Source organism: Hyperolius riggenbachi, chromosome 3 (genome assembly GCF_040937935.1).
Source record: "Hyperolius riggenbachi isolate aHypRig1 chromosome 3, aHypRig1.pri, whole genome shotgun sequence".
NCBI classification, from domain to species: Eukaryota; Metazoa; Chordata; class Amphibia; order Anura; family Hyperoliidae; genus Hyperolius; species Hyperolius riggenbachi.
The window spans coordinates 494,900,389-494,917,035 of NC_090648.1; the positions used below are offsets into that span (position 1 = coordinate 494,900,389).

The following is a 16,647-nucleotide window of genomic DNA, read 5'->3' on the forward strand; positions in this document are numbered from 1 at the left end:
AAACAAACATACTGTCATTAGTTATGTTAATTAAAATAGATAAGTAATATAATCTCTTACCCATCCTGTTTTAAAAGAACAGGCAAATGTTTGTGATTTCAAGGGGGCAACCATCTTTTTCATGATGGCAGACATCTTTTTGGTTGAAAGGAGGTGACAGGGAGCAGGAGACACAGTTCAAGCTGTCCTGTGTCCTGGTCACCTCTCCCAGTTGCATGTGCTAGGCTTCAAATCTCAAATTAAAAAATAAAAAAAAAAATTGCACCAAAACAGCAGAACGAGAACAGCAGGGAATCCCATCATGCTTTGCACAGCATCAGGGGAAAAATGCCTGGGCAGTTTTCTTCTGTGTAGCTAAAAATGAGGCTTGGGTAAGAAAAACAATGTTCTGATGCTGTGAAACTGTTAAAGAAAAGCCTTTTCAGTGCTGCTGAGTAGATTTTTAGTCTGGAGGTTCACTTTAAGGGTCTGAGCCCACTGACGCAGTTGGGTCCGCTTTTCAGTTACACAGCAATGTTACAGATGCTGAAAAGTGCACAGAAGCTAACACAACTGCATTAGTGGGCTCAGGCCCTAAAAGAGCCTGGGGGGAGCACGGAGCGTCTCACAGATGGACAGTACACCTCACACATTTGTGTATTTTATTGTAACTTTTTGTGGGACAGCACTGAAGATATGATGCTTTGATACAATGTAAAGTAGTCAGTGTACAGCAGCCTTTCTCAACCTTTCTACCCTGGAGGAACCCTGCAAATAACTTTTTGATCTCGAGGAACCCCCGCATTTATTTTGCAGGAGGCGTGGTCTTTAAAAGTATGTGTGGCTGTTTATTTTACTACCCCCATTACACTGCCACTCATTATACCGTCTCCTGATGCCTCAATTTAGTGCTTCTTGTTACAGTACCACCTATTATAGAGTGCTTTATTACACTTCCCCCACGATGGGGGAAAATGCAGAGGAACCCCTGCAGAGTACTCAAGAACCCTGGTTGAGAAAGCCTGGTGTACAGCTTGTATAAAAGTGTAAATTTCCTGCCCCATCAAAATAACTCAACGCACAGCCATTAATGTCTAACCCCCTGGCAACAAAAGTGAGTACCCCTAAGTGAAGAATGTCAATATTCTGCCGAGTTGGCCATTTTCCCTCCCCGGGGTCATGTGACTTGTTAGCGTTACAAGGTCTCAGGTGTGAATGGTTAGCAGGTGTGTTATATTTGGTGTTATCGCTCTCACACTCTCATACTGGTCACTGGAAGTTCAACACCTCATGGCAGAGAACTCTTAGGATCTTACAAAAAAAAAAATTGTTTGTCCACATAAGGGTATAGAAGATTGCCAACACCCTGAAACTCACCTGCAGCCAAGACCATGCGGAGGTTTCCAGAACAGGTTCCACTTACCACAGGCATCGCCATTCTGGATGAAATAAGTTGAGTGCATGTGCTCAGCATCCTATCCAGAGGTTGTCTTTGGTAAATAGACGCATCAGTGCTGGCAGCATTGCTGCAGAGGGTCATGGGTCCCTCCACACTGCGTCACATTGGTCTGCATGGCTGTCATCACAGAAGGAAGCCTCTTCCAAAGGTGCGTACAGACCTGTTACCTGTCGTAGGTTGGGACCTGATCCCCTCTGGCGACCATTGCTGGGCCTGGGCTGTTCAGATGTGAAGTCAGCTGTGTAACTGGCATTGTGTCTTGTTGCTATGCAGGGGGGTTGTGGAGGGTCAACGGCGCATGCGTGACGTGAGGGGGCAGAGGTGAGGCGTCTACAATGGAGGTGGCCGTTGCTTGGGTGAGTTATTCCGCCAGGCGGGTCTCTTGTGGGTTGACTGTCATGGGCCTTTGTACACATGCCTGACTATTGGCTGAGGTGGTTGTTACAGGCCGCCACAGATGACTTCAATCAAGCGTGTGTACAAGGCTTGAAGATGATGCACAAGAGGACCAATAAACAGTTTGCTGAAGACAAGCGGACAAAAAGAGGGGATGGATTACTGGAACCATATCCTGTAGTCAGATGAGACCAAGATAAACATATTTGGTTTAGATGGTGTCGGGCGTGTGTGGCGGCAACCAGGTGAGGCATACAAAGACAAGCATGTCTTTCCTACAGTGAAGCATGGTGGTGGGAGGGTCATGGTTTGAGGCTACATGAGTGCTGCTGGCACTGGGGAGCTACAGTTCATTGAGGGAACCATGAATGCCAACCTGTACTTGGCATACTGAAGCAGAGCATGACCCCGCCCTTCAGAAACTGGTCCACAGTGCAGTATTCCAACATAATGACCCCAAACACACCTCCAAGACGACCAATGCCTTGCTAAAGAAACTGAGGGTAACTGGACTGGCCAAGCATGTCTCTAAACCTAAACCCTATTGAGCATCTGTTGGGCATCCTTATATGGATGGTGAAGAAGCGCAAGATCTCTAACATCCACCAGCTCCATCATGGAGGGGAGGAAGTGGATTCCAGTGGCCACCTGTGACGCTCTAGTGACCTCCATGCCAGGGAGAGTTAAGACAATGCTGGAAAATAATGGTGGGCACACACAAAATATTGATGCTTGGGGCAGACCTCTGAGGGCCCGTTTCCACTTGTGCGAATCTGCATGCGTTTTCTGCATGCAGATTCGCATAACCAATACAAGTGGAGGGGCCTGTTTCCTCTTGTCAGAAATCCTGTGCGGTTTTGTGTACAGGAAAAATCTGCACGGCAGAGCCCTCAGAATTCGCACACCGCCTTGCAGTGTGCGATTCGCATACAATGTATTTAATCGGAAATTCGCATGCGTTTTCGTATGCGAATTTTACCGCGAATTCGCTGGAGTTTTCGCATAAAATCAATGTAAAAGCACACAGGCACTGACATGGTTAACTTTGCATACTTACATATGCGAAAACGCCCGCGAACTTGCGGTAATCACATCCGTGTGCGTATTCGTTTTGCGGTTTCTGCGACTAATTCGCACCGCGCAAGTGGAAACGGGCCCTGACATTTTCACTTAGGAGTGTACTAACTTTTGTTGCTGGTGGTTAGACATTAATGGCTGTGTGTTGAGCTATTTTGATGGGACAGGACATTTACACTGTTATACAAGCTGTACACTGACTGCTCTACATTGTATCTCAGTGTCATATGGTCAGTGTTCTATGAAAAGATATATTAAAATGCCCTGAGTATTTCTCCCATGGTGCTTCCTGTGCAAGGTTTAGGTTCTAGTCTCATGCTGGTTGCTGTGTCTGGCAGTGTTTATCTCCCGTTGTCGGGGTTTCAGAGTTGGAATATTTGGGTGTGGAGTAAGATTGTCCTCCCGGTTTGCCTTAAGAATAGATTCCTGATCTGTGATCTGTGTCTGCTCTGGAATGTCGTAGCCTCGGGGCTCACATATTATCTCTGGCTGTGCAGGGCGGAGGCTGCTACTGTGTGTGTGCGAACACGTCTATCCGTCACCTCACTGCATGCACAGACCACATGACCCACTGTATACACAGACCATGTGACCACTCTGCATACACAGACCGCGTGACCACTCTGCATGCGCAGACCGCGTGACCACTCTGCGTGCGCAGGCCGCGTGACCACTCTGCGTGCGCAGGCCGCGTGACCACTCTGCGTGCGCAGGCCGCGTGACCACTCTGCGTGCGCAGGCCGCGTGACCACTCTGCGTGCGCAGGCCGCGTGACCTCACTGCGTGCGCAGGCCGCGTGACCTCACTGCGTGCGCAGGCCGCGTGACCTCACTGCGTGCGCAGGCCGCGTGACCTCACTGCATGCACTGTAGGCATGTGCCTGCAGGCGCCTGATGATGGAAGGGCAGTTCACTCCCCTCCCCAAGTGCCTCCCTTCCGCCTTACCTATGCTGAGTCCTGAGCAGAGCGTGAATGAGAGGTTACTCAGCCGGGCATTCCACGGACCAGATCTCCCTTCAGTTGGGGGCACCTCTAGCTGTTTAATACTGAGGGTACTTCAGGCTACTTAATACAAAGGGGCACCTGTAGCTTCCTATGATGAGCAAGGGATGTAAGAGAGAAGTGACAGCTGGGCAGCCAGCACTCGTGTGGTTCATGGAGGGCGGAGTCTAGGGTGCCAGGACATCTGTGCCTATAGGCTCCTGTGCTGTAAATCCAGGCCTGCGCATGACCACACTGCATGCCACACAATCTCATTGGACGCAGAGATCAAATGATCTTGCGGCACACTTAACCTGATGAGCTGCTAGAAGCTTTGATTTGCTAACTTGAACCTCTGCTTCCTGGTTGGTTCCAGACCACAGATGAGGAGGATTAGAGCAATGTGCTCTATAATACTAAAAGGCAGCTGTGATGTGCATGCCGTGGACGCAGTGCTGCTTGCGTATATTACAACTGTGGCCTCCTGACAGCAGGGTGGGCTTACATGGCGGCCCCTGTAAAGAATCAGGGATTACTGGTTTTTGGATCTGTCAATCATGTGATTACTTCTGTCGTTATCTTGCAGCTGCGTCCGTGGAGCAGCGTCTGATGAAGATCGATCACACAGCCATCCACCCCCATCTGCTGGACATGAAGATCGGGCAGGGAAAATACGAGCAGGGGTTCTTCCCCAGACTTCAGGCCGACGTGCTGCTGAACGGACCAATCAACAACAAGTAAGGGCGGGACCTGCTGGAAGAGGTGTGGTCACAGACTTCACACCCTGTTCAGCCAATAGGTTTTTCCTGATTTACTGAGACTTCTCCTCCAGAGATCTCCCACCATTTCCAGAAGGGAGTCACAAACCAATATCTGCTAACCTCACCTGGGTCACATCAGATGATAGTCAGGGGAGCTGAGAGGTTGTGGAATTATTAGTAGTTGTGCGATTGCAGCTTGGGTCATATCAGATCATAGTCGGGGGAGATGAGAGGAGCTATGGATTAGTGGCCATGTTATTCATCTGAGCTCGTAAGTTACTAACCTTTCAGCATCTTCCCCTCTGTTCCACTATGACCCAGGCAAGGGCTGCCATATTTTGCTCATATCATAGCAGACAGTTTGGTGACCCACAGATAATATCCTCACTGCAGAAGTGGTCTAATCTCTGTGTGTGGAGGCGGAGCATGTGTCTGTAGGCGGAGCTTGTGTATGTGTGTGCTCGTCAAGAGCACCCTCACCAGCACTAATGTTCAAACTTGCAGGATGTGATCCTCTGACGCTCTTCTCTGTGCCCCGCCCACTTGCACTAAATGTCTGCCCCGCCCCTTGCAGTTTAAACATCTGTGCCCCGCTCGCTTACACTGTGACGTCTGTGTCCCACCCCCTGCAGTGTAAATGTGTTGCTCCGCCTCCTTACAGTGAATGTCTGTGCTCCGCACCCCCTGCAGTGTACACGATCTGGCTTTGCTTGTTTTATTACACTCCCCTTCACACCTTTTCATTACTGTGATTGGATGTTTGTTAGGGGGTGTGGCTTCTAATTCACCAATCCCCTTCCTGCTTGCACTTATCACTAAAGGGGGAGTGGCTCAGACTTCCTGGATGTAAGCAGGCAGCTGTCAGTCAATGAGGAGGAGATGAGAATCTATGAATTGGTTCAGCATCTATTTTTTTTTTATGTTGTAGAATTGCAGATTTAAAATGTTGGAGTTGGAGCTGTCATATTGTGTGGGTAGAGAAATGGTATGAAGTCGTATTGTGAGGCGATGAATGTAAATAAATGAATTTCCCGCCTTGTTTCCCCAGCCGGTGGGTCAGCAGGAATGCCACGGCGCAGCGCAGGAAGGATCGCCAGAGGCAGCACTCAGAGCACCTGGGATTGGACAACGACCTGCGGGAGGTACGTCGAGGGCAGGAGTCATGTGACAGTCATATAAGCCTCTGATAGCTGAATATATTCCTAATGCTGTCAGATCCCGCCCCTTCTATCCCCAAATCAGCACTCTTTACTGCCATATGCAAATCATGGAGAGCCGGAGGCGGGATCAGTTGTCACAGCAATTGAAACCTATAGTGTTTGTTTCAGCTTTTGTGCGATTCGTCAGGTTTAGTAACAAATGGATTTCTTTTTAGTAAATATAATAAAGAATATTGCAGTGAAAATGTGATGTGTTTAGAGCGCCACCTGCTGGTGTGGCTGGAGGGAGTTGGAAGTAGAAGATAGTACTTGTTATATCAATTGAGGTAATATGGCTCCTTCGGGAATAATAGTTTGGTCATGGGGCACCAAGTCACTTTGTTAAACAAGTTTACTACAGGAGTAAAGCAACAAAACAGAACCAGGTGACTGAGAAGGAGAAGCTCAGAAAACTTTATTAGCTACTGTTCATCTTCCTTATTAAAGAGAACGCTATACTATACACTCTGTCACACATCATTATGCATTGTGCATGCGCTATGTCACACATTTTTACGCACTGTGTATGCGCTCTGTCACACCATGCATGCGCTATGATGTTACACTGTGCATGCCCTCTGATGTCAGATGGACAAGGTGTGGTGGGGGGAAGTGTACTAGGCATGGCAGTGGGAAGTGGAAGTGGGCATGGCGAAGTGGATGAGGCGTGGCGATAGGAAGTGGATGTGGTGTTGTGATGGGAAGTTGCTGAGGCTTGGCGATGGGAAGTGGATGAGGCGTGGCGATGGGAAGTTGCTGAGGCGTGGCGATGGGAAGTTGCTGAGGCGTGGCGATGGGAAGTTGCTGAGGCGTGGCGATGGGAAGTTTGAGGCGTGTGGACGTGGTGTGGCGATGAGAAGTGGATGAGGCATCTTGTTGTGACACGGACGAGGCAACGCGGAGGAAATCAGATATGGGAGTTGTTTGCTTCAGTGATTCAGGACTTCATTCTCCCTGTGAATTAATGTTATTTTCCTGACTCCTCCTGTCTGTCTGACATCCTGAAAGCTCCAGTAATTGCATGAATGGCACAAATGCCGGCTGAGATGTCAGGGTCATTTAGCGTCTGGAGAGATTTCAAATGAGTCGGGATTTCCTGCATTGATTTCTCTGCAGGTTTCTGACCTCCCATCTCGCTAGACCCCGTAGTTTCCATGCTATAATCTGCGTCTCCTGGGGGGCAGGGGGGGAACAGGCTATTATCAGCCATCTGCCCCCCCTTGTCTGGAGAGTGGGGGAGGGGCTCACTATTGCAGCACTGAGATTATCTGGCGTCTGCCGGGAAGTCGGTGACTGATCCTGAGAATTTCCAGAGCAGAGATCCAACACTGAAACAGGAATCTTATCACCTCTTACCCCCGTGGTTGCTTCTCTCACCCCTGGGTCACTTTTCCTACCCCTGGGTGGCATCTCCTGCCCCCGGTGACTTCTCCTATACCCCGGGTCTCATATTTTGCCCCCGGGTCGCTTCTCCCACCCATGGGTCACATCTTCTGCCCCCCCTTGTCAATGCTTCTGTGTACCAGCAGCAATGACAAATGTCACGTCCATGGGACTTCAGGAATTGCCCCAATTTCTTTTCTTTGCCAACATACAACGCCTGGACCCCACTTAGCATTACCTTACCCATCATCTGTGCAAGGTGCAGGGGGGCCATAGCTGAGGGGCTGGAGAGACAGAGAATGACTTCTCTCCCAGGAGATTATACTTCACCTGGAATAAAATAACATATTTTTTTTACTAGAAATGACATAGGTGTCTCCGAAAAGATAAGACGATGTACAAGAAGCATTATTGTGGGGAAAAAACATTTCTCAGCTTTTATTTACATTTGGGCAAAAAGTGGCCAGTCCAAAATTATTCATACCCTTCTCAATAATCAATAGAAAAGCCTTTTTTGGCTATTACAGCAATCAAACTCTTCCTATAATTGCAGACCAGCTTTTTGCATGTCTCCACAGGTATTTTTGCCCATTCATGTTTAGCAATGAGCTCCAAATCTTTCAGGTTGGAGGGTCTTCTTGCCACCACTCTGATCTTTAGCTCCCTCCACAGATGCTCAATTGGTTTCAAGTCAGGACTCCAAACCGTTAATGTTGTTGTCTAACCATTTCTTCACCACTTTTGCTGTGTGTTTTCACTGTTTTGGGTCATTGTCATGCTGAGATGTCCACTGGTGCCCAAGGCCAAGTTTTTCTGCAGACTGCTTGATGTTGTCGTTGGGAATCCTCATGTATTGCCCTTTTCTATGGTGCCGCTTACTGTGATTAGGTTACCTGGTCCATTGGCTGAACCCCCCTCCCACCACCATGTTTGATGTTTGACAGTGGGTATGGTGTTCTTTGGGTTGAAGGATTCTCTTTTGTTACGCCAAATGAAGGGGGCATCATTGTGACCAAACATTTGAATTTTTGTTTCGTCTGATCATAACACAGAAGACCAGAAGTCGTCTTCTTTGCCCAGATGCGCATTTTCCAAGGCCAAGTGAGCCTTTGTGTGCCTTATCTGGAGAAGTGGCGTCCTCCTTGGTCTGCATCCGTGGAACCCAGCAGTATGCAGTGTCTGTAGGATTGTCTGCCTTGAGACATTGCCACCAGCAGAGTTCAGATTTACCAAGAAGACCTTGGATTCTTTTTCACCTCTCTCACTATCCTCCTGACCAGCAAAGATGTGACTTTTGGCTTCCGACTATGTCCTCTGAGATTTTCCACAGTGCGGAACATTTGTATTATACTTTGCACTGTAGCCACTAGAACTTGAAAACTTTTAGAAATGGCCTTGTAGCCCTTTCCCAACTTGTGAGCAGCCACAATGCGCAGTCTCAGGTCCTCAGTGAGCTCCTTTGTCTTAGGCCACATACACACATCAGACCATAGTCTTTTGAAAATGAAAGATCACAGACCAATTTACCTCCTTTTATGTAGTATGAGAGCCATACTCTACACAGTCTTTTCTATGGAGCTGAACTCCCCATCAGAAAAAAATCTTTGCTAGATGCTGCACACAAAGATGCTGTACAGACACAAAAGATCAGTATCTGCAAAAGATCTGTTCCTGCAAAATATCCATTCCTGCAAATTGCATTCATAGTCGATGATATCTGCAGATCCTCATACACACCGTGTTTAACTGACATTCATCTGCAGATCAGACAATCATCTGCAGATCTGAAAATCCATCCTGGTGGATCTGATCTGCAGATGAATGTCTTTTAAACAAGGTGTGTATGATGATCTGCAGATATAGACTATGAATGCAATTTGCAGGAACGGATCTTTGGCAGGAACAGATCTTTTGCAGATACTGATCTTTTGTGTCTGTACAGCATCTGTGTGTGCAGCATCTTGCAAAGATTTTTTTCTGATGGGGAGTTAAGCTCCATAGAAAAGACTGTGTAGAGTATGGCTCTCATACTACATGAAAGGGGGTAAAATTGGTCTGTGATCTTTCATTTTCAAAAGACTATGGTCTGATGTTTGTATGTGGCCTTAGCCATGACTGTCCACAAACCAACCGCTGCAGGTTGCTGTTTTTCACCTGTTGAGTTGATTAAAACAGCTGTTCCCACTTAATCAGTGTAATTAGGATGCTTTAGAACAGTTTGGACTATTTGGAATGGTATAGAACTTTGGATTTTCCCACAGACTGTGACAGTTTGTGAAGGGTATTAATTTTGGACTGGACACTTTTTGCTCAAATGTAAATAAAAGCTGAGAAATGGGTTTTTTCCCCACAATAATGCCTCTTGTATATTGTCTTAGGTGTCTCCCAAAAGATATGTCATTCTCCATCAAAAATGACTTGCTGGTTGAGTAAAAGTAAATTTTAAGTCAAAATTTGCCAGGGGTATGAATAATTATGGGCAGCTCTGTGCAGTCTGGGCAGCCTCTGATGACCTGGCAGATGTATCACCAGGCCGGGCAGCCTCTGATGACCCGGCAGATGTATCACCAGGCCGGGCAGCCTCTGATGACCCGGCAGATGTATCACTAGGCCGGGCAGCCTCTGATGACCCGGCAGATGTATCACCAGGCCGGGCAGCCTCTGATGACCCGGCAGATGTATCACCAGGCCGGGCAGCCTCTGATGTAGTATCTACAGACCAGGCAGCCTCTGATGACCCGCGCGTTAACATTTGGAAAGGGGGGGGGGGGGGGTCTCCAGCCACCTGCTGTGGTGTTAGTATATTCTCTTGTCTGATGTCCATCCCCCAGTGCAGTGGTTGGACATCGCATGAATAGGCCATTGTTTCCAGGCCAGCTGGGCACAATACTCATAGCTGGAATACTTGCATTTCTCGCATTCCACTGCCAGACACTAATTTGTCATCTCCATGAGCTGGCCTGACTTGGCTGTTCATTCTTTTCTTGTCATTTACTGCTAACCTCTTCTTACTGTGTTCTCTGCTTCACTTGGAGCTTAATACCCACCGAAAATAAGATGCATTACAAAATGCTCCTCCTTGTCTCCCGTCTCCTTCTGGGCGTGTTGTGTGACAGAAGCCCAGGATGTAGCTGCAGAATGGCCAGAACACAGCAACTTCCTGTTTCCCGGACTGTCAGTAAGGGCTGCACACTCCATCAGCAGCCTGGTGGTCCAGGACATGCCCCCTGCTTGTCTCTGGGTTGTTTTTTTGTTTGTTTTTAAAAATCCATCCTGTTTTTAGTTCTCCCTAGCTCTGCCGAATCCTTAAAAGGAATATAGAGGCAGCCATATTTATTCCCTTATAACCAATGCAGATATCTTGTCTGTCCTGCTGACCCTCTGCCTCTAATACTTTTAAAGGGGAACTGAAGAGAGAGGTATATGGAGGCTGCCATGTTTATTTCCTTTTAAGCAATACCAGTTGCCTGGCAGCCCTGCTGATTCTCTGCCTCTAATACTATTAGCCACAGCCCCTGAACAAGCATGCAGCAGATCAGGTGTTTCAGACTTTAAAGTCAGATATAACAAGACTAGCTGCATGCTTGTTTCTGGTGTTATTCAGATACTACTGCAGAGAAATAGACCAGCAGGGCTGCCAGGCAACTGAAATTGATTAAAAGGAAATAAATATGGCACCCTCCGTATACCTCTTACTTTAGTTCCCCTTTAACCATAGAACCTGAACAAGCATGCAGATCAGGTGCTCTGACTGAAGTCTGACCAGATTAGCTCCATCTTTGTTTCAGGTTTTGTGATTCAGACACTACTGCAGCCAAGGAGGTCAGCAAGACAGCCAGGCAACTGGTATTGTTTAAAAGGAAATAAATATGGCAGCCTCTATATCCCTCTCACTTCAGGTGTACTTTAAGTGACAGCCAAGCAGCTTTTATCCTCTCCTAACCCCACCCATCGTAGACCATGTCATATCACAAGCTTAGAGGGTAGCGACTCAACTTCTATGGAGGTGGGATGGCGAATGAGACTTGTTTCTGGCGGGAGAGGTAAGTGAGAGTGATTCACTCAAGGGCCAGTCAGGTGTCCTCTTCATTGTTGGGGGGGGGGGGGGGGCTTTGCTGTAGACTCACTAGATTATCAGCATTGTTGGTCCATAATGTCCGCCACGGCCGAGTGTCCTCAAGCATGTTACCTCTCTCTAACAATGAATTGCAGACCACAAAGCAGGGAAAAGTCGGTATTGTAAGATCGGAGTTGTCGTCATTCACCAGAGACCATAAGAATGTAAGACTCTGTTTTTTAGCTTTTAAACACAAAATAAGACTGTGGGATTTCTGGAAAGTCCTGTGTAGGTTGTGGCCTGTAGAGTTCCGGTGCAAAAAGATGCAGTGTTCTTTTTTTAGAACAGTCGTGACATTTCCATTACTTTTATAGGATCCAGCTTTCTCTCTGTTTTCTGTTTTTTTATTCTCTCTGTTTTCTCTCTTTGTATTATTCTCTCTCTGTTTACCCTGTGTTGCCATTTTATCTACTGTTTTATTTTGCCATTGTTTGTCGCAGTCATTCTGTTGGTTTCATTATTTCTCTGCTATTTACTTTGTGTCTCTTTCTCTCCCTCATGCGTTGGATGATGTGCATGGCTGCCGCCTCCATTGTTTTCTGTCTGTCTCTCCTAAGCCGTCCCAGGAAGTATTGCTGTGCCACAACTCTATGGCCTTCTGGGAGTGGGATCAGGGCTGCCCTCTCCAACCCGGCCCCCAAAAAGTCATATTCTGAGTGCAGCCTGGTATGTTGTGTCACCCACAGCTGCCCCCATCTTGTTACTCAGTTACTTGTTGTCACTTGTCACCCAGCCTCCTCGGTCACTTGTCACCCAGCCTCCTCGGTCACTTGTCACCCAGCCCCGCTCGGTCACTTGTCCCCCAGCGCCCCCCCCCCGGTCACGTGTCCCCCAGCGCCCCCCCCCGGTCACTTGTCCCCAGCGCCCCCCCCAGTCACTTGTCCCCCAGCCTCCCCCAGTCACTTGTCCCCCAGCCTCCCCAGTCACTTGTCCCCAGCCTCCCCAGTCACTTGTCCCCCAGCCTCCTCAGTCACTTGTCCCCCCAGCCTCCTCAGTCACTTGTCCCCCCAGCCTCCTCAGTCACTTGTCCCCCCAGCCTCCTCAGTCACTTGTCCCCCCAGCCTCCTCAGTCACTTGTCCCCCCAGCCTCCTCAGTCACTTGTCCCCCCAGCCTCCTCAGTCACTTGTCCCCCAGCCTCCTCAGTCACTTGTCCCCCCAGCCTCCTCAGTCACTTGTCCCCCAGCCTCCTCAGTCACTTGTCCCCCAGCCTCCTCAGTCACTTGTCCCCCCAGCCTCCTCAGTCACTTGTCCCCCAGCCTCCTCAGTCACTTGTCCCCCAGCCCCCTCAGTCACTTGTCATCGCGCTCTCTCCTCTGTATGCCGTTCCATGCTTTACCCCACCACTCCCTCCTCCACTTGCTGTCAACTCAACCACACACGGTCTCCTCCGCCACTCACAGTCACGCGGTCTCCTCCGTCATTAGATGTCACACAGTCACCCCTGCCCCTGTCCTTTGTTGTCACGCTGGAGGCTTTGTAGTCTAGAAAGCTTTGAAGCAGTTGCCGCCTTTTTTGCCTAATAAAAGACTTGTTGCGGAACTGTAGTGATAGCTGCTGCTTGCTCCCCCGCTGAATAGTTACTTCAGATTTCATGTGATTTTATTATTATTATTTATAAAGCACCAACATGTTCCGTGATGCTGTACAAAGTAAGAAACAAACATGGGGTACAAAATAATAGACAATGTTATAGAAGAATTTACAAAATCCAAAAATTGGTAATTACAGTGACAAAATGAATCTGAATAAATTTGTAACCAATTCTTATGCTGGGAATACACGGCTCGATTTTTCAGCTCGATTCCACGCCCAATCGTTTTCCGCGCTCGATTCTGCAGGCGGTTCTCTTATCTTCCGCTCGTTTTTCTTTTTCCATTGTCGTCCTCCATGCAGAATGGAGCGCGGAATCGATCGGGCGGGAGATTAGACATGCCGGAGATGATCTATCGAGCCATCTAAATGGCTCAGAATCAAGCCATGTATTCCCAGCATAAGACACAAAAGGGGTGAGAGAGCCTGCCCTTGGGAGCTTACAATCTAAGGGAATGGGTTTTATCAGGAACATCTTGTTGCTTCTTTTCATGCCCAGCTTATGATGTGTATATTTGTGCAGAGTTTCACAGAATAGCAGCATTGAGCCACCTGGCGGCCATCTTGGTCAGGACAGGATCGGCCAAATTGTAGCAAATTTACCTGATGATTCGAAGCCCCCCCCCCCCCCCCCACTAACCCAATCATTGTCCACAACTGGGCAGTGCCGGCTCCTATGCTTAACGTGCCCACCAGTGGTATGGTCTTATCAGATCTATGTAGTAGATGGGTAAACTGAGCGAATGTACAGTGATTGGATACATTATTTAGTCATATTTCATAGAAGTGGTAAGATTGTACAATCATCATTGTATCATTAGTGGGCACCTTTTACACCAGACTCTCAACAAATCCAAAAAACGCAGATAAATCAGCACAGGTCAAAGTTCAGACAGTCACATTTTCCAACGTGCTTGATTCAGGTCTTCACACCAAGGTTCTCACCATCACCAATTATTGGAAAAGAGTTCACCAGCCATGTACAGCTCACATTTATAAGGTTGTACTCGAGCTCATTGTGTTTAGACCTCACGGGTATTGCCTCTAGGCACAGGGTGGTGGTGGCATCCTCCAACTCCAAAATGACATCAACCCGGTTTTCCAAGTATAAGTATATAAAAAGTAGATGGGCAGATCTAGGTGCAGACTACTTTTTTTTTTTTAAGATACACTGCTCAAAAAAAACAAACGGAATACTTAAAGGGAAGGTTCACGCAGATTACAAAAAACAACGGCACTCACCTGGGCTTCTTCCAGCTCCTGGTAGTTGATCGGTGCCCTCGCTGCAGCTCCTCCCCTCCCGGCGTCCAGCGATGAAGAAGCCGACCTCGCCAGGTCGGCGTCATGTGCGCTGCACGGCGGGGGGGCACGTGGTGTAGACGTCATCGGGTCTCTACTGCGCAGGCGCAGAACTACTGTGCCTGCGCAGTAGAGACCCATAGACATCACTTACACCACGTGACCCCCCACCGTGGAACGCACATGACGCCGACCTGGCGAGGTCGGCTTCTTCATCGCTGGACGCCGGGAGGGGGAGGAGCTGCAGCGAGGGCACCGATCAACTACCAGGAGCTGGAAGAAGCCCCAGGTGAGTGCTGTTTGTTTTTTATATAATGCGCGGATCTTCCCTTTAAACAACACAATGTAACTCCAAGTCAATCACACTTCTGTGAAATCTAACTGTCCACTTGGGTAGTGATGCTGATTGACAACCAATTTCACATGCTGTTGTGCAAATGGAATAGACAACAGGTGAAAATTATAAGCAATTAGCAAGACATCCCCAATAAGATTGGTTCTGCAGGTGGTGACTACAGACCACATAGTTCCTTTGCTTTCTGGCTGATGTTTTGGTCACTTTTGAATGCAAGCACTGCTATCACTCTAGTGGTAGCACCAGACCAAGTCTACAACGCACACAAGTGGCTAAGGTGGTGCAGCTCATCCAGGATGACACATCAATGCAAGCTGAGGCAAGAAGGTTTGCTGTGTCTGTCAGCGTAGTGTCCAGAGCATGGAGGTGCTACCAGGAGATAAGATCCTCAGAACCTTGTGAGACCATATGCTGGTGCGGTTGGCCGGATTCCTCCTAATGCAAGACAATGCTAGACCTCATGTGGCTGGAGTGTCTGCAGTTCCTGCAAGACGAAGGCATTGATGCTATGGACTGGCCCCGCCCGTTCCCCAGACCTGAATCCAATTGAGCACATCTGGGACAACGTGTCCCACTCCATCCACCAACACCACGTTTCACCACAGACTGTCCAGGAGTTGGTGGATGCTTTACTCCAGATCTGGGAGGAGATCCCTCAGGAGACCAGCCACAACCTCATCTGGGGCGTGCCCAGGTGTTGTAGGGAGGTCATACAGGCACGTGGAGGCCACACCCACTACTGAGCCTCATTTAGTCTTGGACATTACATCGCAGCTGGATCAACCTGTAGTTTTTTCCTTTTTGCACTTTAATTTTAAGTGTGACTCCAAATCCAGACCTCCATGAGTTTATAAATTTGATTTCCATTGATCTGAGTTTGGTGTCAGCACATTGAACTATGTAAAGAATGAAGTATTTAATAAGAATATTTCATTCATTCAGATCTAGGATGTCTTATTTTTGTGTTCCCTTTATGTGAGCAGTGTATATCAAACTGATAAAACAAATGCAATAACACTTCAAGCGGACCTGAATTCAGAATTTCCTCTCTGCTCTAAAAGATGCACTACACCATAATAACCTTTAGGGCCCGTTTTCCGCTTGAGCGGTGCGAATTAGTTGCGGAAAACGCAAAAACGAATTTGCACGCGGATGCGAATAGTACCGAGAATTTTACCGCGAATTCGCGGGCGGTTTTGCATATGTTAGTAAATATGCGAATTTAACCATGTCAGTGCCTATGTGCTTTTACATTGATTTTATGCGAAAACGCTTTTTCCTATTAAATGCATTGTATGCAAATCGCACACCGCCTTCTTATGGCTCTGCCGAGCAGATTTTTCCTGAACACAAAACTGCACAGGATTTCTGACAAGTGGAAACAGGCCCCTCCACTTGTATTGGTTATGCGACTCTGCATGCAGAAAACTCATGCAGATTCGCACAAGAGGAAATGGGCCCTTAAACAAAAAACCTTTCTTTGTTACAGCTGATACAAATCCTAAAATCTATCTGCACTGTTTCTACTTCCTGATTCATGGAAGCAGACATATTGTTAACTTCCTGTGCTTTCAGATGAGCTTATCTGCCTCATCTGACGTGGCAGTCATGTGACGGGGGAGATCCAATTACAACTTCTGATTAGTCACAGATGAAGGGGGGATTAAACAGGCTAAACTCTTTAAATACATACAGGATGCATTCCTCTGTATTCCTTCTGTCCGGTGCAAGAGTTCAGGTCCACTTTCGAGGACGACTATTGCAAAAATTGTAAAATGTAAAGTACATGTAAACATATACAAATAAGTAAATTTTTCCCACAGTAAAATATGCTATAAATTGCTTTTCATATATGTTTGTCACTTTCAGTAAGTAGTAGAAATCTGACAGAACCGAGAGGTTTTGGACTAGCTCATCTCCTCATGGGGGGTGTATCAGAATTTTCTTTATTTTCAAAAGCACTTGCTCTGTCCAACTGCAAAAAGGTGTGCAGGGAGGCTGGCAAGCATATTTGTATAGATCATTTTCAGGGAGTGTCTTTATAAACAAT

At 47.6% G+C, this 16,647-nt stretch overlaps 1 protein-coding gene across 1 annotated transcript in view; it reads left to right on the forward strand.

Annotated features, from left to right (window-relative positions):
- DENND5B (DENN domain containing 5B) overlaps positions 1–16,647 on the forward strand; it is a 102,271-nt gene that overhangs the window by 57,178 nt on the left and 28,446 nt on the right. The window contains 4 exon segments of the mRNA XM_068278256.1: positions 4,479–4,629; positions 5,702–5,795; positions 11,910–11,975; positions 11,977–12,018. Of these exon segments, the coding sequence (XP_068134357.1) occupies positions 4,479–4,629; positions 5,702–5,795; positions 11,910–11,975; positions 11,977–12,018 (353 nt within the window).